The sequence below is a fragment of the Myotis yumanensis genome, unplaced genomic scaffold, assembly GCF_028538775.1.
Source record: "Myotis yumanensis isolate MYYU_CA2020_CCGP unplaced genomic scaffold, mMyoYum1.0.hap1 SCAF_8, whole genome shotgun sequence".
NCBI lineage: Eukaryota > Metazoa > Chordata > Mammalia > Chiroptera > Vespertilionidae > Myotis > Myotis yumanensis.
Window position 1 is genome coordinate 30,528,759 of NW_027223759.1, and position 21,520 is coordinate 30,550,278.

A 21,520-nucleotide genomic window follows, 5' to 3' on the forward strand; every position below is an offset into this window, starting at 1 on the left:
GAGCAAAGGCCGGTGAGCAGTGGTCTGGAGAAGCCCTTGGAGATGGGGGCCACCAGGCCCTTCCCTGGGACCTGGGCAGGAGCAGGTGTGCTGAGCCGGCTGTGGCTGGGCACTACACTTTCTGGTGTTAAACAGCCATTACCAAAACTCAAATTACATAAACTTAGAATGAAATTAATTCTATGAAAAACAAAGGTAATAAGTACTCAATTATTTTATTACGTTTACCATTGTTTGTGTCCTGGAGGTCACTTATATCTGCTGTGTGCAGGAGTGTGTAAGGAGGTGCAGTCTGAGGCAGCCAGGGACTGTGCTGGGGATGGTGTGGGCCCAAAGGGTGGCATGGGTAGTGGACCATCAGCTACTCTGGCAGCCTCTGCCCACATCTGTTTCTACATGTCTGCAGATCTCTGGCGTTGGCCTAAAGTGCCAGCATCATTTCACTTCTGGGTTGTCACCTAACAGGAACTAACTTGCAGCCTTTCTCTCTGGGCTGCGTGATAATGGAGGACCAGATGGTTAATGGAATCTTCCTGGACATCTTCCCACTTGGCACACTGCTGATCACACTTCTCTCTCTGTATGGCCCAGAAACACACCGGCCCCACGGGCTGAAGGGTGTGGCACTGCTCCTGGCTGCTGTCACAGCTCTTGCTAGTGACCTACAAGTCCAGAGTGATGACGACCTGGGTTTGCTGGAAACCCTGGTTTATTTGCAGAAGGCCGGGCTGATAAAGTCGGGATATAGTGCCTGAGCCAAAGGCAAGAAGAGTGGGTCAAAGGGGGCTAGAGTCACCTGAAATGAATATAATATTGTAATCAACTGCACTTTCTTTGAAAGGTGCCAGGGCGTGAAGTGGGGACACTATCACCATTCCCAGATGGCGAAACTAAAATGCTGGCTGCCAGTGGCCACGTCCCAGTCTGCAGGAAGAGAGGCAGGGATGGTGGCCACGCAGTCTCTGGTGGGACCGACAGTGATGCCAGAGTGCCACGGTCATGTCTCCTGGGGGACCAGACCCGCTCCACAGCCTCAGTCGTGAGGGTCAAGGTCCATGGGAGGATTCTAAGGTCACCATAAGGCAGGAGCAGCAGCAGGCCAGGCAAACGGAACCAAAAAGTTCCAGGTCATATTGCCATTAAATACAACTTCTCAGAAACTCGGTCTGGCCCAGGGCCAAAATGCAAGAAAGCTTGGTGCCAGAAGGTGAGGCCCCAGGACTGTGGCCTGGGCGGGGACAGCGGGCTTGAAATGCCCTGGCTGCCTTTGTGTCCCACCTAGAACCACTCTGGCCTGTCTCCTCTGCACCCTGGAGAGTTTATGGAGCCATAGGCACTGGGAAGGAGAGAGGAGCATGAGCCAGGAGGCCCCCTTCCCTCCTCCCTACTTTGACCCTTTGGTCCCTGGGTGAGTCCCTGGTGCCCTCCCTTCTTCCCAAGCTGTCTTCCGGCAGGGGCAGGGGCTGGGCCTCACTCACACACACCCTGGTCATCTTCTGCTGTTACAGCGTCAAAGCCAGGCCTGGGTGTTTTCTCTCCTTTGTTGATTCTTCAGCATCTTCAATCAGAGGCTCCCCACACTGGCAGTGACCTCCCATGTTCAGGAGAGAGAGATCCTGGGTCCTACTCTCTAGAATCCTAGGTCCCCTGGCTCTAAAATGCCCCCCTGTCCCTTCCTGCCCCTCATCTCATCCCCACACTGACCCACTTCTGTCCAGCCCCTCCTCTCTCATCTATGGGGGCTGCTGCCAATGTTCCAGTGACCAGAAAATCAAGTAGAGCAGGGAGAGGCCTCCTGGCCCAGGCCCCTCTCTGTCCTGGTACCTCTGGCTTCATGAACTCTCAGAAGCGAGATGGCATCCTGGGTCTAAGGCCTGCCTCAAGCTAAGACCAAGCTGTGATTCAGAACTCCGAGAGGGCAGGAGGCCCGGGTGCTCCCCACAGGGTCCTGTCCAGGGGGACACATGCTCAAACCTAAATGTGCAGGAGTCAACTGGGCAGGGCAGGGCAGGGGCCTGGAACCTGCATTTCTTTTTTAAAAAATCCTCATCTGAGGATATATTTTCCATTGATCTTTAGAGAGAGAGTAGAAGGGAGGAAGAAGTGGAGAGAGAGAGAGAGAGAGAGAGAGAAAATTGATGTGAGAGAGATACATTGATTGGTTGCCTCACACACACACCCCAACCGAGGCCACGGATCAAGCCTGCAACCGAGGTACATGCCCTTGGGTGGGAATTGAGCCCGAGACCCTTCGGTCTACAGGCAGATGCTCTAACCACTGAACAACTGGCCAGGGCTGGAATCTGCGTTTCTATGAGCGGCCCCACCACACCCTGAGCCCCAGGGCTTTGGGTCTCAATTCAGGGTCCCTCCTGAGCTCCCCACACTCTGGAGTGCCTCCTGGCTGTGCCTTCCCCACAAACCACAAACTCCCTCAGGGGCCTGTGTCACAGCCATCCTTTTGTTGTTCTTTTTAACAGCTTGAGGGAGGCACCACTGACATGCAGTGCACTGTGTGTCTCAGTGCCCACGGTGGTAAAACTTGGTATATGTAGACACCTGTGAAACCACCACCACTAACCACACAGGGAACAGACACATCACCCCTACATCTGGGACTGGAACCCCCATGTCCTTTGACCCTGCCAACCTTCACAAGCTTTGACCAAGCCACCACAGGACACTGTTGCTTCTCCCTGACCCCCAGGCAATGGCTCTCTCCCCAGTGACCTCAGCCCTACTTGAGGGAAGGGAGGGATCCAGTTTGGTGAGGAAGTGCCCCTGAGCCTTCTGGAAGAACTGCTTCAAACTTTCGAAGGCTCAGGTCCAAGAGGGCCTGTCCCTCTGTCACCAATTGCTGTCCCCCAGCCTGGTGGGTGGTGGCTACCCCAATTTCTGGGTGTCTCATCTTCTACCACCTAGGAGAGTAGGCTGTTTGGGAAACAATGAAGGTGTCATAAAAACAATGCATCAGTGGGGAGTCTTTGGTCATGGATGACAAAAACCAACAACAACAAATTATTGGTGCCTGTCACCAAATCAAGGGAAGCAGGGTGGCACCAGTTCTTAGGGCCTATGTTGTCTTTCTAGTGCTGCTGGAAACAACTCAGATTTGTTCTCTCAGACTTCTGTAAGTCAGACATCCGAGTTGGCTCAGCCAGTTTCTCTGCTCAGAATTTTACAAGGTTCAGCTGAGATGTTGGCCAGCTGTGTTCTGATGGGGTGGCCCCGGGAGACTCTGCTTCTACGCTCACTCGGACTGTGGGCAGAACCCAGTTCCTTGTGATTGCAGGACTGAGGTCCATGTCCTCGCTGGCCATCAGCTGGAGGTGGCCCTTACCTCCCAGGGGCCTCCGTCAGGTATCTGGGCCATGAGTGGGTCCCTATACTTTAGAGCCAGTAAAGGCTCATCAAATCCCTCCCAAGCCTGGAATGTCTCCAACTTTCCCTTTTGCTGCATCTCGGCTGCTTCCAGCCACAGAGGATTCTCTGCTTTCAAGGGCTCTTGTGATTAGATTGGGGCCCTGGACAATCAGGCTCACCACCCTAGTTTAAGGTCTGTAACCTTAATTACATCTGCACCCCTTTTGGCCACAACCTCTCACAGCCACAGGTCCTAGGGGTGAGGCCGTGCACATGTTTTTGAGACCGGCCCTATTTGGCCAACCACAGGGCCCCTAAGCCAGGCTCCGGCTCTTTCTGTTCTGCTCTGAGTGTTTTGTTCTCTCACTGCATACAGAGGGGTGCATGTGATACCATGTTTCCCCAGTATATTCAGTCGCACCCTCAAAAGCCCTGTGATCAGAGAGCAAAGGAGTGTCCCTCTCTCAGTTCCTCTTTAAAACTCCCAGAGCAGAGCCCACCCCCTGACCGGAGCATGCTGTCAGGGTGGGTGGGGGCATAAGGCACTGTGACAGGCCCAGCCTGAGACTAGAGAAGATAGGTGCTGGGTACAAACCCAGAGTCTAGAGAGGTGCCCACTTGTGGACCCGTCTCCAGGGCGCCTGCTTCAGCCACCTCGTCAAGCTCACTGGAATCCCATGAGGCCCATCATCTTATTAACCTTCTTTACCAAGACCAGGACTCAGCTTCACCACTCACCAGCGGACTGACCTTTCCCTGGGCCTCAGTTGTCTCCTCCAGAAAATAAAAATCCTCGCCTGGCCAGGCTACCGAGAGCCTCTGGGGAAGCAGACAGAAAGGTATGTGAGAAGAGTCTCTATGGGACTGAGGAGGCCCTAGACTAGAGCCTGGGAGGGACTTAGGACTCTGAGTCTCACTGGCCCCTGCGGCTCTGTCCCCTCGGTGGTAGCAGCACCATGGCGACAGCTGTCCCTCGGCACTGGTGGGAGCGGGTCTGCCCAGAATGCACCTGGCCAGCCTCCGGGCCATGAAAAGGCAGCCATTCAGGGCTGGCTTGGACAAGAGCCAGGTGACGAGAGACAGGAGCCCTGTGCGCCGCAGAGGAAGGAGGCCTCTGCATGGCCTCCCCGTGGGCCAAGCTGCCAGGCTGGGAGGCCCTGCTGGCTCACCGGGGAGGGGGAGGCACGGGGAAGGAAGACTAAGCTAGTGTTTGAGGCCCAGGGGCTGAAAGGAGGCTGTGTGTGCCCAAGCCAGCCGCCTGGAGGGTGGAGATGTGAGTCACTGGTGGCCTGGGGAGAGGGGGCAGCCCAGCTGTCCAGGACGAGGGGGCACAATGCCCACCCTCATGTGAATGCGTGTCAGTGTGAGTTTGAACGCGTGTTCTGGGGGTGAGGCCGGGGCTTTGCAAATCTGTCTAGGCCGCCCAAGGCTCCCTGAGGTGGGCACACCCAGTCATCTTCTGAATGTGGCCAAGTTCAGACTGCCCTCCTCCCTGCCGGGTCTCCTCCAGGCAGCCAATGCTGGTAATTCATTCCCTGGGCTATTTAAAGACAGGCACCGGCGCCTCCCCTCCCCTGTGGTGCCAGGAGCGAAGACGGCCTGTCCCTGCCCCGGGTTGTGCCCAGTGTGGAGGGACCAGTAGAGGGGGACAGACATGATGCCAGCCAGGGGAGGGAGCACCTACTCCAGAGGCGGGGGCATTTGAGGTGGGTTTTGAAAGATGAGCAGGAGTTCACTCAACTTAGAAGTGGGGAGTGCATTTGAGCAGAAGGAAGCTGGGATCTTGATGAATGGGAGAAGAAAGCCAAGGTGGCTAGCGTAGGGGTGGGGGTAGATGTGGGTGTGGGGAAGTGCCCGAAGCTCCTGGAAGCAGGGGTGGACACAGGCTCGAGGACCAGGAACAGATCAAAGAGGCCACTCATGGATGCAATAGGGGTCTGCCTGGTCCCGAAGTGTGTATTTGTGTGTGTGTGTGTGTGTGTGTGTGCACGCGCGCGCATGCTTCTCACTGGGTGTGCATGTCTCTTGTGCGCATGTGTGTATGACTGTGAGTGTATGTGTGTATCTCCCTTGAATATGCGTGCTTCTGTGTGAACGTGTCTGGGTGTGTCTGACCTACGTGTGTCTGAGTGTTGTATGTGTTTCTGAATGTGAGCATGTCTGTGTGTATGTCTGTCCCTGGGTGTGTTTAAGTGCCTGGGCCTGTGTGGCCTATGTCTGTGTCACTTGCACACCTGTGTGGCTCTGTGTGAGTGTGTGTTTGTCTATTCTCTCCCTCTGTGTCTGTGAGAGAGTGTGTCTGTGTGGGTCCAGGGCAGCACTTGGGGAACGCTCCTTCCACTCCTGCCTAGCTTCTCCACCCAGCTTCCTCCAAGCCCACAGACATGGTTCCCTGGCCTTTGGAACCCTGGCTTCTCTTTTCTGCTGCGCAGCTCCAGCCCTGCCCGACTGGCTCCCACACCTCAAAGTCCTGGGTGGAATTGGCTGCCCCAGATCAGCCAGTGGGAACTTGGGCACAGAAAGGGGTCCAGATAGCGCCCCCTCCCCTAGCTAGCCTGGGGCTCCTCTCAGCCTGGGGCTCCTTGTCAGGAAAACGTGTGGAGACATTTCCCACACGGCCACCGGCCACCGCTCCTTTCTTCCTTCCAGGGCTCCGTCTCAGAGGGTCTGTGTGGGAGGGTGATTTAAGAGTCCAAGAGGCTTGGCTGAGCAGGACTGGCTGGCATCTCTTCCCTTGCTCTCTTTATTTCCAATTTTTTTTTCCAAATTTTTTAAAAATTGATTTTAAAATCAAGCAGGCAGGGCTCCCCTGCTTCCTCTGAGGCAGAGGTCCTCAAACTTTTTAAACAGGGGGCCAATTTACCGTCCCTCAGACATTCCACACATGCGCACTGCGGGCCCGGGATGAGTGGGCTGCTAAGCAGGACAGGCAGAGGCAGCAAAAACACCCAGCGGGCCGGATAAATGTTTTCGGCGGGCCACATGTGGCCCGCGGGCTATAGTTTGAGGACGCCTACTCTGAGGGATCTGCCCCCTTCCAGGCAGATCATGTGGGGCTGCTCCTCCCAGGACCTTGCCCCAACTGTTATCGTTGTAATTAGCTACTTAATATTAATAAAGGCAAGAAAGCAAAATCAGACATTGTAAGCATGGTCACCTGGGAAGCTTCACCAGGAAGCTACAGCTTCACACAGCATTGTTCCTCTAATGGGACTAACACCCTCCCCCTCTCCCCCTCCCCCCGCAGGTACTGCATTATTGAGGGGAGAAGGCAGAGATACGCAAGTGCGCAGTAGAATTCGGGTGGCACAAGGGAGGTGCCTGCCTGTCAGTCTAGCATGGAGAATAATGGATTGAGTAGAGAGTGCACCCCATCAGAAGTGTAAAATCTTGGAAAGTTCATTGGTTAATTTGAAGAAGCTCCTGGTTAAACCCCCATAGAGCCCAGCTATGTGGCTGAGTGGTTGAGCATCAACCTATGAACCAGAAGGTCATGGTTCAATTCCCGGTCATGGCATATGCCCGGGTTGCAGGCTTGATCTCCAGCATGGAGTATGCAGGAGGCAGCTGATCAATGGTTCTCTCTCATCATTGATGTTTCTCTCTTTCTCTCTCCCTTCCTCTCTGAAATCAATAAAATAATTTTTTTAATTCTTCAGTTTCCTCTCTCTTGCCCTCTCTTGCTCTGTGACCCTAACTTGCCCATTCGTGGATTCACGTGTTCTCACTCCACAGCCATGTGGCCTTAGCAGCCGCACGACCCATGGCCATGCGGACTCCACATGCAGGCGCTGGACTAGACTGCACTTTAATATGGAGCAGAGACGATGGGCAGCGGCTTTTATTCTGGCCCTGCTGAAGACACGTTTGGACTTTTTCCATGGCGGGAGGGAGGGAAATGGAACATTGGAAACCCAGGAGTTTATTTCCACTGAATAAATATTACTCTTCCTCCCATGCAAGTCTCAGGAAATTCTTTTCCTCACAGCATTGCAAGAATTACACTTCCACCGATAACACAACCACAGTAGGAGACACATGACTCAGGCCTGGCCAATCACACTACCCCAATCCCCCTAGACATGATCATTGGCCCAGGTCTGGGCATGAGACTAAAGCAAGACCAATAAGAGTCCTTCCCTGGAATTTTATATATGGAGGTTGGGAAGGGGGAAAACCCCTTTCTTCTGGGGTCCTCAAGATAGAGTGATAAACACCCGAGGCCATCTGCAAGCCTGCCTTTCTCCTAGTCCTCATGGAAGAAGCCTGTGGGTTCAGGAGAGAGGCAAGAGGTGGGTGAACTGCCCTGGCTGGTGTGGCTCAGTCGGTTAGAGCATTGTCCCCTGCACCAAAAGGTGGTGGGTTCAATTCCCAGTCAAGGCACATACCCTGGTTTCAGGTTTGATCCCCGGTCAGGGCAACCAATTGATGTTTCTCACATCAATGCAATGCTTCTCTCTCTCTCCCTTTCTCTCTCTAAGATCAATTAAAAGAAATATCCTCATGTGAGGATTGAAAAAAATTGCTTTTAAAAAATTTATTTGTTTTAAACAAATAAACAGGTAGGTGAACTGTACAGGGAGGTGGGTTGTGGGGAGAGGACAAGAGAGAGCAAGGGACCGGGGCTTCCCATCATACAAGCAAATAAATTCCTTTGCTTGAGCTACTTTGAGTTGGGTTTCTGTCACTCACACCCAGAGACACCAGGACACCCTGCCTCAGCCACAGGCCTGGGTCTCCAGGATGTACAGGAATGCCCTGACACGTCTCGTTGTTCCACTCTTTAAGCACCTAGACGCCTCTGCTTCCTCAGCTGCCACTTGCTTCACTAGGAAAAATGAATTCCTCAACTCTCCCCCTCTCTGCCTCCAATTTCCTCCAGAGCTGCCTCCCCATTCTGTTGTCCCTCTCCCAGGCTCACAGGAGGAAGTGTCCCTCTGCTGGCCCTTGCCCATGGCTGACCAAGGGAGCTGGAATTGGAGGGCACAGTGCCAGTCTTTCCCAAACCTGCCTGTACATCAGAATCATCTGGGAAACTGGAAAAATACAATTTCCCAGGTTCCAACAGACTCTCCGCAGGCAGCCCTGCAATTTTTATTTTGAAATATCCTACTGGTTAGGGCAATGCCACCTTCTTGGTTGCTGGGTCAGTCTTGGCTCGACCAGGATTTGCCCACAGAAGAGCACTTGGGGTCTCTGCCAATAAGGTTTATCAGTTGTGTTGCTCATATGCAAATCCTGAAAGGAGACTCTTTTAACTACCCCCCCCCCCAGTCTCTCACCCCTTGTGATGGGGGCTTCTCTTTGACCCAACCTGCCATTGGGTGAGGGCACCTCCCAGACTTCAAACCAGACCACCCATGCTTTGAAAACCCTGTCCTCCCTGCCCCCCAGCTCTTCCCCCTCCCCGCACCTCTCTGCTAGCTCCTTCTTGGCCCTTTTCTCTTCCTCCTTTGTGTGCTGCTTCCCCTCCCCCCCCAACCCCACCACCTTACTCCTTCCTTCTCCCCTCCACTGTGCCTGGGCAGTCCCTCCCAGGGGGCCCTGCAGAAAGGGTCAGGTTCTCTGCAGTGGATATGGGTGGCCTCCAAGGACCAGAGGGAGGTGGAAATGCTAGGCCGCACCCCACACCTCCTTGCCACATGGTATATTACAGTGAAATCAATGCTCCCCTACTTACAGCACCTATTAGCAAGAAGCACAAAACAGACCTCCCACCACTTCCCAGGAGCCCTGGGGAGCCCCACTCTCTGTCCCAAAAGCGTCTCACTGGGCGAATTCAAGGACATAGTCCAAGGCTGGCTAACCCTCCAATCAGATCATTGAATGGGGTGTCCTGGACCAACTGGGGAGAGTACTGGGCCCAGGGCACTGCTCTGCAGAGTTGCTCAGGCTTGGGCAGAGGGGCCTGTACAGTGTTTCTTGCCTGGCACACATCTTCAAGGACATGCTTAGCACTAAAGAGAGGTGGCTTCTGACACTCCGGTGCCAGTTGACGGACCCTCTGGTGCAAGTGTAGCCCACCCACTTGAAGCACTGGTCATGGCTGCCCTGGAGTGGCCGAGGCCACTGCCCGGCACCACTGAGCACCAGTCTCTCTCCAAGGTGCCAGGGCTCCTCACACCCAGCTTTCTGATTCTCTCTCCCCCAAGTCAGCCCCACATTGTCTGGTTAAGGAATGACTAAGAGCAACCTCTGGCCCATCAGATGTCTCCCCACACGCAAGGGCAAGGCAGGTCCTTGGTCCCAGGTGAACTTCATTATAATTGCATCAAACCAGCAGGGTCTGGATTGCCCCAACTGGTTCTGGAGAAAGGGTGGTGGCTGATAAAGAGACGGTGAGAACAGGGATGGGGAGGAGGGAGAGGGAAAGGGCGTTGGGAAGGGAAAGTAAAGTGAAAAGAGGTGTAGAGAAGAGAGGAAGGAGGAGGAGAGGGAGGGGGAGCTTCTTGGGCTTCTCCAACATCAGGCCTCCCTGCATGGAAGGCAGAATCTCAACCTGAGGGGATCAGAGGACCCAGCGACACCTACTCCACCACCACCCTCTGGGACTTCTGCCTCCTGCCCAACTAGCTTCTCCCATCCCCACCCTCCCTCCTTGGCTATAGACCAGACCACCCTCTATCCCCACCCTACCCCCCACACCCCCAGATCTCCTGGTTCTGTAGCTTCCATCTGCCTTCAGTCCCGACTCAGCCGCCCACGTCCGGACCTTTCCCTGAGGCCCGGGGAAAGGTCAGCCCGCTGGTGAGTGGTGAAGCTGAGTCCTGGTCTTGGTAAAGAAGGTTAATAAGATGATGGGCCTCATGGGATTCCAGTGAGCTTGACGAGGTGGCTGAAGCAGGCGCCCTGGAGACGGGTCCACAAGTGGGCACCTCTCTAGACTCTGGGTTTGTACCCAGCACCTCTCTTCTCTAGTCTCAGGCTGGGCCTGTCACAGTGCCTTATGCCCCCACCCACCCTGACGGCATGCTCCGGTCAGGGGGTGGGCTCTGCTCTGGGGAGTTTTAAAGAGGAACTGAGAGAGGGACACTCCTTTGCTCTCTGATCACAGGGCTTTTGAGGGTGCGACTGAATATACTGGGGAAACATGGTATCACATGCACCCCTCTGTATGCAGTGAGAACAAAACACTCAGAGCAGAACAGACACAGTGGGGTTGTGGGGTGGGACAGTTTCCATCTACAGACTGATCTCCCCCTTCCCATTGGCCCTGCTCAACCACCCGAGCTGTGGTTTGAGACAATCAGCAGGAATCTGCTAGGGCTCTGCCCAAAAGGAGCCGCTGGTCAGACTGACTGAAAGTTCCCTGGCCTAGCCCTGTCGCACATCCTCCACCCACAACCCTGTCAGGGGCTAATTAACTGTCATCCATTCCCCAGTCTGAGTTCCAGCTGGGCACAGATGAAATGAACCCATGATGACAAACTGTTCCTCTCAATGAACCCGATTCCACTGACAAACACCCAGTTGACCTTGGGCGACTCCCCCCATCACCACCTCCCTGAGCCCTGCTGGGTTCTTTGGCCTTGTGGGTTGGGTTATTAATATTAACAATAATAATATTAATAGCAGCCAGCCTGCCGCGACGCCACCACGTAGGAGACGCCGATCTGCGTATCTCATGTAACTGGTGCTCACAGGGAATTGAGTCTCAAGGGGACAGGCCACCAGCCCCTAGTGCAGTGATGGCGAACCTTTTGAGCTCGGCGTGTCAGCATTTTGAAAAACCCTAACTTAACTCTGGTGCCATGTCACATATAGAAATTTTTTGATATTTGCAACCATAGTAAAACAAAGGTTTATATTTTTGATATTTATTTTATATATTTAAATGCCATTTAACAAAGAAAAACCAACCAAAAAAATGAGTTTGCGTGTCACCTCTGACACGCGTGTCATAGGTTCGCCATCACTGCCCTAGTGAGAGCCAAAAAGTACAGAGCTCTCCCCTCTGGTCCCCAAACCTGGGCTCAAAACCCCTTCCCAGGGAATAGCTGTGTCTGCCCCTCACCAGGATCTAAGGAGACCCCACAGCTTCGGGGTGAAAGGTCAGTGCTGAGGTAGGGTGGGCTGTCCCCAGCCAGGCCTGGCCCTAGCCCTCCCTCAAAGTCACACTTCCAGGGTGAAAGGGGAGAACCCAGAAACCGGGCAGTGAAGTCCCTGGTGCCCGTGGGATGGGTGGTCAGTGGGGTTATGAGTGGGAAGGTGCTGGTCCCAGGGTTTTCCTGTGGAATTCCTCCTGGAAGCCCCTTCGCATTCCTTGATTGGAGCTCACAATATCCATGAAAATTCTATTGCACCTTGGATTTTTCCACCCTCTCTAAAGGGCTCTTGAGCCTTAAGTCCAAGGCTCACAGGGCTTCAGGGGCCTGGGTCCCAGCTTCAAAGCAGCTCCCTGTCATTGCTGCCCCTAAGACAAGGCCCCAGAGCCTGCTTCCGGAGCCAGGCGGCCTCCTGGGTTTGCTTATTAATCATGGAACCTGGCCTACCGAGCTTCCCCTCCTGGAACCTCTATTTCCTCCTTTGTAACGTGGGAATAACAAGAGTATACGCTGCTAGGGTTACGTGAGTCAGCTGAGCAGCAGCCTGGAATTGTGCTTGGCATGCTTTAACTGCATGATGAATGTTAGCTGTTATTTACTGGACTGTGAAATGCTTCCGCTTAGTTCTACCGGCATTTTTCAAGGTCCTACCATATGCTCCGTGATGGGACCTCAACATGGGACAGGACTAGCACAGACATCTGGGAGAGCAGGGCAGAGGGCGTTTTACCTGTTAGCGGATTCTGGAAGTCCCCTGGATGGGGCCACCCATCGTCCCAGGCCCGGCGGAGCCAAGAAGGCCCCTCCAGTGTGTCCAGTGCAGCCCGCCCCTAGGAGGAGCGCGCCTGGCACACACACAAATAGATTAATAAAGGCTTGGGGACAAAAAGGGTTTTGAGTGAAATGTTTGTTGATGGATGAAAAAAGAAGGCGGTTGAGCGGGGCGGACAGGCCATCCCTTGGTGGGGAAGGGGAGCTCCCCGCGGAGGGAGGGCACAGGCTCCGAGGGGCTGCTGGCTGCCTGGGGGTGCGGAGAAGGTCCCGAACCCTGGTCTGCCTCTGCCTCTGCCTCCCGCCAAGGAAAAGTCCGATGGAGCCAGAGGGACTTGCCCCCGACCCCTGCGCCCCGGCTGCGGGAGGTTGGAGATGGATGGATGGCGTCCAGGTTCCCACGCACCCAGACGGGTTGGCGACTCCTGGGAAGCTCCACGGGGGAAAGCGCATACCCGGGGGCGAAGTCCCGACTCAGCCGCCCACGTTCGGACCGAGTGACCTTGGGCGACTCTGCGCGCTCCGCAGCTTCGGGTTCCGCCTCCGAGAAACGGGGGGTGATGCTCGCCCGGCCGCAGCGTGGCGGGCAGGGCGCGCGGCGGGCACGGAGGATCGGCGGCGCCGAAGGGGTTAACGCACCTGGGCCGCCGCCCCTCTCGGCCCCTCCTCCGGCCGCCGGGAGGGAAATGTCCGGGTGGGGGCGCGGCCCCGTCCCTGTCCCCGCCTGCCGTCCCCGAGCTGCGAGCCCGGCGCAGCGACCCGCGCTCACTCCGCCGCCGCCCCGGCCCGGGCCGCCATGTCTCTGGGGTGAGTGGGGACCGGGGGCCGTCGGGCTGGGGGGCGGGAACGCCGGGCTTCCCCTCTCCCGGGGGCCGGGGGGAAGGGGACGGCAGAGTGGCCCGGCGGCTCCGGGCAGGGGAGATGCCGCGCTCGGTGCCCGGGGCTGGTAGCAGTTTCCCCGGGACAGACGGGCTCGCGCGGCGGCGGCCGGAGATGCCCGACGGTGCGCGGCGCCTGGACCCGCCGGTCGGCGGCGGGGGACTTGGAGCCCGTGCGCTCAGCCCTACCCGCGAGGGCCTCCTGCATCTGGGGCGACCCTCGTCCTCCACCCCCAATGGCTCTCCTTCCTCCGGCCCGCGCGCCTCTCCCTTCCCCTCCCTCCCCTCCCCTTCCCTTCTCTCGCCTCCCCTGAAGGACTTTTTCCTACAAACCGAGTGGAACGGTGCAGGTGAAACCGGCCTGTGGTGGAGGGGCCTTGCCGCATCCCTCTCCCCTGGGGTGACCCTCCTGGGGTTTGAGGGGCTTCCTTGAAACCCCTTGGGCTGGAGAACCAAGCACTCTGCTCCCCCACCCTCCCAGGGTCAGTCTTAGGTCACACACCCCCAACCCAGTACCTGAGGTGACCCGGTCCTCCTTCCACTCCATGCACAGGAAACCTTGGGACCACATGAGAAGGTGTCACCCCTGTGTCTCCACAGGAGAGACCAGAGCAGGTGGCCTGGCCATCCCCAGGGTGTGAGCCGAAGAAAGAGGGTCCCAAGTCCAGCCTTCCTGGCAACACTCTAATTTCTGCTTCTGAAATGGGTGGGATAGGGTTCCTGGGCAAGCAGGGTCCTTGGAAGGTGGGGGTCTGAATGTGCTCCCCTCCCAGGGCAGTATAGCATCTCTCCTAGTGTGATGTTAAGGGAAGTGGGGTCCAGACTAAGGGCTTAGGGGGCGATGGTCATGCTAGATGCCCTGGGCTGTTTGATTTTTGTTGGGTCAGATGCATGGGTTGGAGGGAAGAGGGACAGGCTTCTTCAGTCCCAAGTTAGAGCCTGCTCCCCAAAGCCCCCCACATAGTATAGAGCAGGGGTCCTCAAACTTTTTAAACAGGGGGCCAGTTCACTGTCCCTCATACAGTTGGAGGGCCGGACTATAGTTTTAAAAAAAACTATGAACAAATTCCTATGCACACTGCACATATCTTATTTTGAAGTAAAAAAAACAAAACGGGAACAAATACACTATTTGTATTTGCATGTGGCCCGCGGGCCGTAGTTTGAGGACCCCTGGTATAGAGCTTTCAGGTGGAGAGCAGGTCCTGTCTCTACTCGTCCCCATGGGTCACCGGAATGGTGCACAGAGTCTGCCCAGGAAATTGAAAGTGATGGATGGAGGTGCCTTGCTGCCGGCGGGGAGCAGGGCAAAGGTCTCCACCAGAGGTAATCCCTGTAGAACCGCTAATCCCTGACGGCACACTCACTGCCCTGCCCGGCACTTCAGCTAGAACTCCAATCCACGCTGTCCTCATTTCAGGGAAGAAGAAATCATGGTTTGGAGAGGTTAAGGGAACCCCATCGAAGTCATTTAGCTTGTCAGTGACAGGGCAGCCCGACTCCACAGTGCTCTTCTTAGGCTCTATGCTGTGCGGCTCCTTGTCTTGGAGGAGGGAAGTCAGGGTGGAAAAGGAAGCAGAATCCTCCTCCGACCCACACCCAGGATCCATTGCCCCATCTGGGACTATAGTTACACACCCGGGCTGCTGGGAGGATCGTGGGGATTCATCTTTTTCTCTGTTTCCCCCCCTCCCCCCACCTCCAGGAAGAGAATTGTCTACAAGAGTGTGTGTCTCTCCCTAGCCCTGCTCGTGGCCATAGCTGTATTCCAGCGTAGTCTGACCCCCAGTCAGTTTCTGCAAGAGCCCCCACCACCCACTCTAGGGCCACAGATGGCCCAGAAACCAAGTGGACATCTGGTGAACCCCAATGACTTCTGGAAGAGATCGAAGGATTTGGTCTCCCCCGTGCTCATGGCCTCACGGGGCCCTCAGGCCTGGGATGTGACCACCACTAACTGCTCAGCCAATATCAACTTGACCCACCAGTCCTGGTTCCAGGGCCTGGAGCCGCACTTCCAGCAGTTTCTGCTCTATCGCCATTGCCGATACTTCCCCATGCTGCTGAACCACCCAGAAAAGTGCAACGGTGACGTCTACCTGCTGGTGGTCGTCAAGTCTGTCATCACGCAACATGACCGCCGGGAGGCCATCCGCCAGACCTGGGGCCTGGAGCAGGAGTCGGTGGGCGGGGGCCAAGGTGCCAGGCGCACCCTCTTCCTGCTGGGCACAGCCTCCAAGCAGGAGGAGCGTGCCCACTACCAGCAGCTGCTAGCCTATGAGGACCGCCTCTATGGCGACATCCTCCAGTGGGACTTTCTTGACAGCTTCTTCAACCTGACCCTCAAGGAGATCCACTTTCTCAAGTGGCTTGACATCTTCTGCCCCAATGTCCACTTCATCTTCAAGGGCGATGATGACGTCTTCGTCAACCCCACCAACCTGCTGGAATTTCTGGCTGACCGGCAGCCAGAGGAAGACCTGTTTGTGGGTGACGTCCTGCAGCACGCTCGGCCCATCCGCAAGAAAGACAACAAGTACTACATCCCTGGGGCCCTGTACAGCAAGGCCAGCTACCCTCCCTACGCCGGTGGAGGCGGCTTCCTGATGGCCGGAGGCCTGGCCCGGCGCCTGCACCACGCCTGTGACACTGTGGAGCTTTACCCCATCGATGACGTCTTCCTGGGCATGTGCCTGGAGGTGCTGGGTGTGCAGCCCGTGGCCCACGCGGGCTTCAAGACGTTCGGCATCTCGCGGAACCGCAACAGCCGCATGAACAAGGAGCCGTGCTTTTTCCGCTCCATGCTGGTTGTGCACAAGCTGCTGCCCTCGGAGCTGCTGGCCATGTGGGGGCTGGTGCACGGCAACCTCACCTGCTCCCGCAAGCTCCAGGTGCTCTGACCCCGGCCCAACCACCAGCATCAGCTGGAGCTGCAATGCCAGGGCGGATGGAGCCTTGGTCCCCTGCAGGGCAGTGGAGGGTCTGGATCTGGGCCTTGTGTGCTCCTGGGTGTGGGGGGCACAGGTAGCCGGGGGCCTCCCTGTGTGGACACGCTCCAGGAAGCAGAGCTGAGGCGCAGGAATGCTTGGAACGGCCCAGCCTGGAGAAGGTCCTCTGGGGAGCGAGGCTGCTGGCAGCCCTCCTAACTGGGTTCATTGCCTCACTCCCTCTGACCTGGTGGGAGGCCCTGGTGGCCTCTGAAGGAACCCCATGCTCAGGTACCTGGGCGAGGCCAGGCCCTGGATGGCTCCGTGGCTGCCCTCTTGATTCACAGAAGGTTCTTCTCCTGTGAAATGCCTCAATCTCCCTGCGGGCCCGAGCAACCTTTTCAGGAGAAGCTCAACCCTGTGCAGGCTCACAGTCCCCCCACACCCACTCTGAGCTCTTGGTCTCCTGGAGACAGAGCCTCAGAACCCCCTGGGCACACCCTCCCTCCCCCAAGACCAGCCTGGAGTTGGCTGCTCAGCCCCCTCTGCTCCCAGGTGGCTTCAGGCCTGGCTGCGTCCTGTGATGCCCCGACCGGCCCCTGCCTGGAAGAACCTGCCCCTCTGACTACCTCAGCGATCCTCAGAACCTCCGGATGGCAGCAGCCCCGACCCCTGACGCAGGGCTCTGCCCCCCAAGTCACGGTGCTGCCTAACCAGCCCCAGCCACGTGCCCTCCTGCGGCCCCACTGAGGTCTGACGCCCTGGCCGGAAACCAGCCGGTTTGACCCTGGAAGTGGACATACCTCTATTACTGTGAAGTTCTATTTATGAAGAATTTGGAGGAAGAAGGCGCCAGGCTTCAGGAGATGGCAGTGTTCCTCCCTTCCCTCATTCCAGAAAGACAACTCCTCCCTGGGCCACCCTGACCCACCCCCAGGGCACCCCGGTGCCTGGCACAGCCCCATCCAGAACCCTGCTGCTCCAGGGCCGGACAGACCAGCATCTGCTCCTGTGAAGGCAGGGAGTGTCCCTTGGGGGCCGCCCCGCCCAGGGTCAGGGGTCCTTGGGGTGGGTGCAGAAGGATGTCACCTCGTATCTCGGGGTAAAGTCACCTGGGAAAAGAGTGAGGAATTGACTGTTTTCTCAATAAAAGGGGATTGGGTTTTTTCTGCCGTGAAACTTCCTGTTCCCATTCCCATCAGAGGGCCTGTCGGGGCCAAGTTGCCAGAGATTTCTGAAGACACAGCTTGTTCCTTGTTCTTGGCTGGTGGGTACACAAGGACCCCTTGAAGGGCCTCAGAGGGAGGTGAGTGCCAGGAGGAAAGGAGAGGCCACAGGGCCGGAGTCAAGAAAGATGTTCCCTGGACTATTGGGGGGGAAGGAGGGGTGCAGAGTAGGGGAGGTTTGAGCTAACAGCACATTCCCACGGAGGGCAAGGCCAGAGCTCCGGATCTGATAGTGAGGTTGTTACAGGGAGTGGGGTTGGGTGGGGGCGTGCAGGGGCTGGTGGGCTCCCTCATGGCCCTTCTTGGTAAGGTTGACCAGAAGCACTGAAACAGTGGCTGGTTGGGGCCGAGAGAGGGGTCTGGTGTTGGGGGAACCGCATGGTGTGGCCTCAGCCACTTACCTCCAGGGTGGGGAGAGCAGCCGCCAGGGAGAAGGGTCCTGGGGCTGTATCGGCAAGCAGCATATCCCTTCCTGCCTGTGCCCAGCTCGGTCATTGCAGAGTGGGCCTGGTGCCCCAAGAGTCACTCATGGCTCTCCCCCAGGTGAGTGAGAGAAATGGCTGGATCCTAACATAACACATGGAGGGAGGCACAAGACTAAATGGACGTCATCCTGGCCGGGGGGCCTGGGTCTAAGCCCTTGGAGAAGAAAAGGGAACACTGTTGCAACTATTTCTTCCTCCTCAGCACAGATCCCCACCTTGGTCATCTGGCAATGTAATTTGCAGCGCCTCTGGTTTTAAAAAATTAAGAATTCCAAGATCACTACAGCTGAGACCTAGCCAGTTTGGCTCAGTGGATAGAGTGTTGGCCTGCGATCTGAAGGGTCCCAGGTTCGATTCCGGTCAAGGGCACATGCCCTGGGAAGGAGGCAGCCAATCAATGATTCTCTCTCCTCATTGATGTTTCTCTCTCCTCCCTTCCTCTCTGAAATTAAAAAAAAAAAACCACTACAGCTAGCTGAGAGTTAAGTCAAGGTGGGCCCTTCCAAGGTGGGGGCGGGGGGGGGGGGGGGCGGCCTTCCAAGGCGGGCCCTGTGACTGCACACGCTCTGCTTGTCCATCACTCACCCACTGAAGCCAGGCCCTGCCAGGGCTGCAGAAAGCAGAGTGAGGCTTTGGGCCTCTTCCTGGAGCGGAGTCCAGTGAGGGCAAGAGCAGGAAGGACAGCCAGGGGACCACGTGGAAGGGCCACTGACTCAGATAGCTCTGACCTTTCCCAGGTTTGTTGTGTTAGGTTTGACCGGGGGCAGCCTTGTGCTCAGCTGCAACCCGAGGAAGAATGCACCAGCAGCCCTAACCGGTTTGGCTCAGTGGGTGGAGCATCGGCCTTCGGACTGAAAGGTCCCGGGTTCGATTCCGGTCAAGGGCATGTACCTTGGTTGTGGGCACATCCCCAGTAGGAAGTGTGCAGGAGGCAGCTGATCGATGTTTCTCTCTCATCGATGTTTCCAACTCTCTATCCCTCTCTCTTCCTCTCTGTAAAAAATCAATAAAATATATTTAAAAAAAAAAAAGAATGAACTAGCACAGTTTCTCAACCTTGGCTGCACATTAGAATCACCTGGGAATCTTTAAAATCCTGATTTCTGGGCCTCATCCTCCGGAAATTCTGTTTCTTTGTTATGGGGTGAGGTCACAACATTAGTAACAAAGAAACAGAATTTCCGGAGGATGAGGCCCGGAAATCAGGATTTTTAAAAGATTCCCAGGTGATGCTAATGTGCAGCCAAGGTTGAGAACCACTGTTCTAGCAGAAGCGGGGCCGTGAAGGGGATGAGGTGGGTGTCTGACGGTGCTCCTCAGAGGCTGGGGCTGGATGTGTGCCCTTTCCTCTGGGCTGTCTCCAGCTAGTCCCGTTGATGGGCACTTCCTCAGCCTCTGCCCGTGGGGGGGCCTTGCTCCTGACCCCATTTCAGACCTCAGGGGCCCAGGCCTAGGCTGGCAGAGAGGAATGGGCACCAGCTTAGCACAACCAAATGGAAGGAAAGAAAAGAAGGCGGCCAGCGTAGCAAGACCCCCCAAGCACAGGCTGGGGAGCAGGCTTCACCCCTAGCCCTGCCAGTGAGCCTGCCTCTTGAAGGAGCAGTGGGCATTTGTCTTGTGGAAGAGAATGGAGGGCCAGGCCAGGCTGAGGACACACGTGACAGCCCAGAAGTGCGAAACAGTGGGGCATCAGGAGGGACAGCCAGCTGTGGACAGAGCTGGAGACGGAAAGGCTGGACTGGGGCGTCCCTGTGAGAAAGGCTCACCTTACTAAGAGTTAGGGTGTTTTCTGCAGGCATTGAGGAGCTATCACAGCTTCCAGAGCAGGGAAGAAACAAGAACAGATGGGGATCCTAGAAACATGTCCACACTCCAGTCCCCCATTGGGAGCATGGGGAGGCAGCCAGTCCCAAGTCCCAGGAACATCAGACTGAGAGCATAGAACATGACCCCGAGGCCTGCCCATCACTGTCGCCCAGCTCCTCTGTCTCCTTAACAGGAAGGGGGCTCCATGAAAAAAGAGGCTAGTGACTCAGAGGAGACTTGCTGGGCACTGCCCACCCTAAGCCTAAGCCAGAATACCCCAGCCGACTGTGGCCTTCAACCAGCTCCTGGCCCTCCCAAACCAGCTGACTCTGGTTTCCTCCAGCCGCCTAGGAGTGTGACCTGGCTGCCTCCAAACACAGCCCTGGCCTTTCCCAGGTGTATTGTGTTAGGTCTGATCAAATAATTGAATGGATACTCCCTCCCCTAGGAACTGATCTTTAGACCACGTCACCAACGACATTCCCTTTTGCTTAGACCACATTTCACTTGCTAAGACCGTTATCCTATCCCTCTGGACCTTCCCAGGATCCAGACCCACCCAGAGAATTCTCCACCCAGAAAAAGCCCACCTAGAGTCCTTTAAGATCTCTGATTCCCCCTCCCTGGGTGCTGGCGCCATGTGGGGGCTCAGCCATCTGGTTTTCCAGATGACCTAATAAATGTATAATCCGTTACCACTTTTGGCCTCGTGCATTCCTCCTTCGGCGATTCTAACATACTGATGATCATCTTGGGAAACAGACACAAAGGGCGTTCTGGAAGTTTCCAGAATCTTCAGTATTTACTATCTTGATTCCCAGTAATAATGATAATTATTGCCATTTCATGGAGCACATTCAGTATGCCTGGCACTAGGGTAAGCCCTTAACATGTATAATCGAAATAACCATAGCTCGGGGTATAAATATTCCTTCATTTTAATCCCGCATGTACCCTTATTGGCAGAAAATGAAGGGGAATACACTATGACACCCCAAAATTTGCCTCTTTGGCATAAGGCTTCTCTTGAGCTGGTTGTTTTTAAAAAAAAACAGCTTACACAGGAGAAGTTCTGAAAACCAAGTAGAAGTTATTCTTTGTAAGGGACATTTAATTTATAAAGGAAAACTCCATTTGTAAGTTTTCCCCTCATACCAGAGGGGAGGGTTTCTAAATCACAAGAAACTGATCAATGAAGAAGGTACAGACTTAAATCTTCGACTTGACAACCTAACCCTTTTCCTGGGTTTTCCTGGTGACCTTCCATAACTGACCTCCCCCAACCCAACATCTTTTTGTCTTCAGCTGATATTTGAGGTGGTGGCTTGGACCACTTCCGGGAGTTTCCTAGTTTTTCTGGGCATCTCCCATGGATACAGGAGGGATACGTGTTCTTAAACTTCTGTGGGTTTTTTTTCCCTAAATACATTTTTATTGATTTCGGAGAGGAAGAGAGAGATAGAAACATCAATGATGAGAGAATCATTGATCGGCTGCCTCCCACGCCACACACTGGGGGTGGAGCCTGCAACCCAGGCACGTGCCTCCACCGGGAATCCAACCACGAGGACCTCCTGGTTCATAAGTCGACACTCAACCACTGAGTCATGCCCGGTGGGGCCTTGATTTTTTATCCTATTAATCTTTTACTACAGCGATAGAAGTTTCAGCTAAGAACCCAAAAGGGTAGAGATGAAATTCTTTTTCCTCCCTACAAACTCCTCCTCTTGGAGCCCACTCTGTCCCAAATTGTCCCAAATCTCAGAGCTTCCTTAGTCCAGACAGTGTGTTCTCCCTCCGGAAGTCTGGGCAGGACTCTTCCGCGGGGTCTCTCCCTCCACACGGGGGCGCTGTGGAGCCCACACAGTCCTGTAGCTTTGTAGGTGAACCTGCCTGGCAGGGCTGCAGGGAAACATGCTTCCGGCACGAGGGATCCTCTTAGTCACCCTCACCAGCTCAGCCAGCCTTCCCCAAAGAGCAGCCCCAGATAGGGGTGCTCACATTCAGCTGTACAGTCGG

General features: G+C 55.6%; 1 protein-coding gene across 1 annotated transcript; it reads left to right on the top strand.

Moving 5' to 3' along the window:
- The first annotated feature begins 12,883 nt into the window (after window positions 1-12,883).
- Window positions 12,884-17,457, top strand: B3GNT7 (UDP-GlcNAc:betaGal beta-1,3-N-acetylglucosaminyltransferase 7). The gene is made up of 2 exons (XM_070422380.1): window positions 12,884-12,986; window positions 14,763-17,457. The coding sequence occupies exons 1-2, from the start codon at window positions 12,976-12,978 to the stop codon at window positions 15,955-15,957; spliced, it is 1,206 nt and encodes a 401-aa protein (XP_070278481.1). The 5' UTR covers window positions 12,884-12,975; the 3' UTR covers window positions 15,958-17,457.
- The last annotated feature ends 4,063 nt before the right edge of the window (window positions 17,458-21,520 follow it).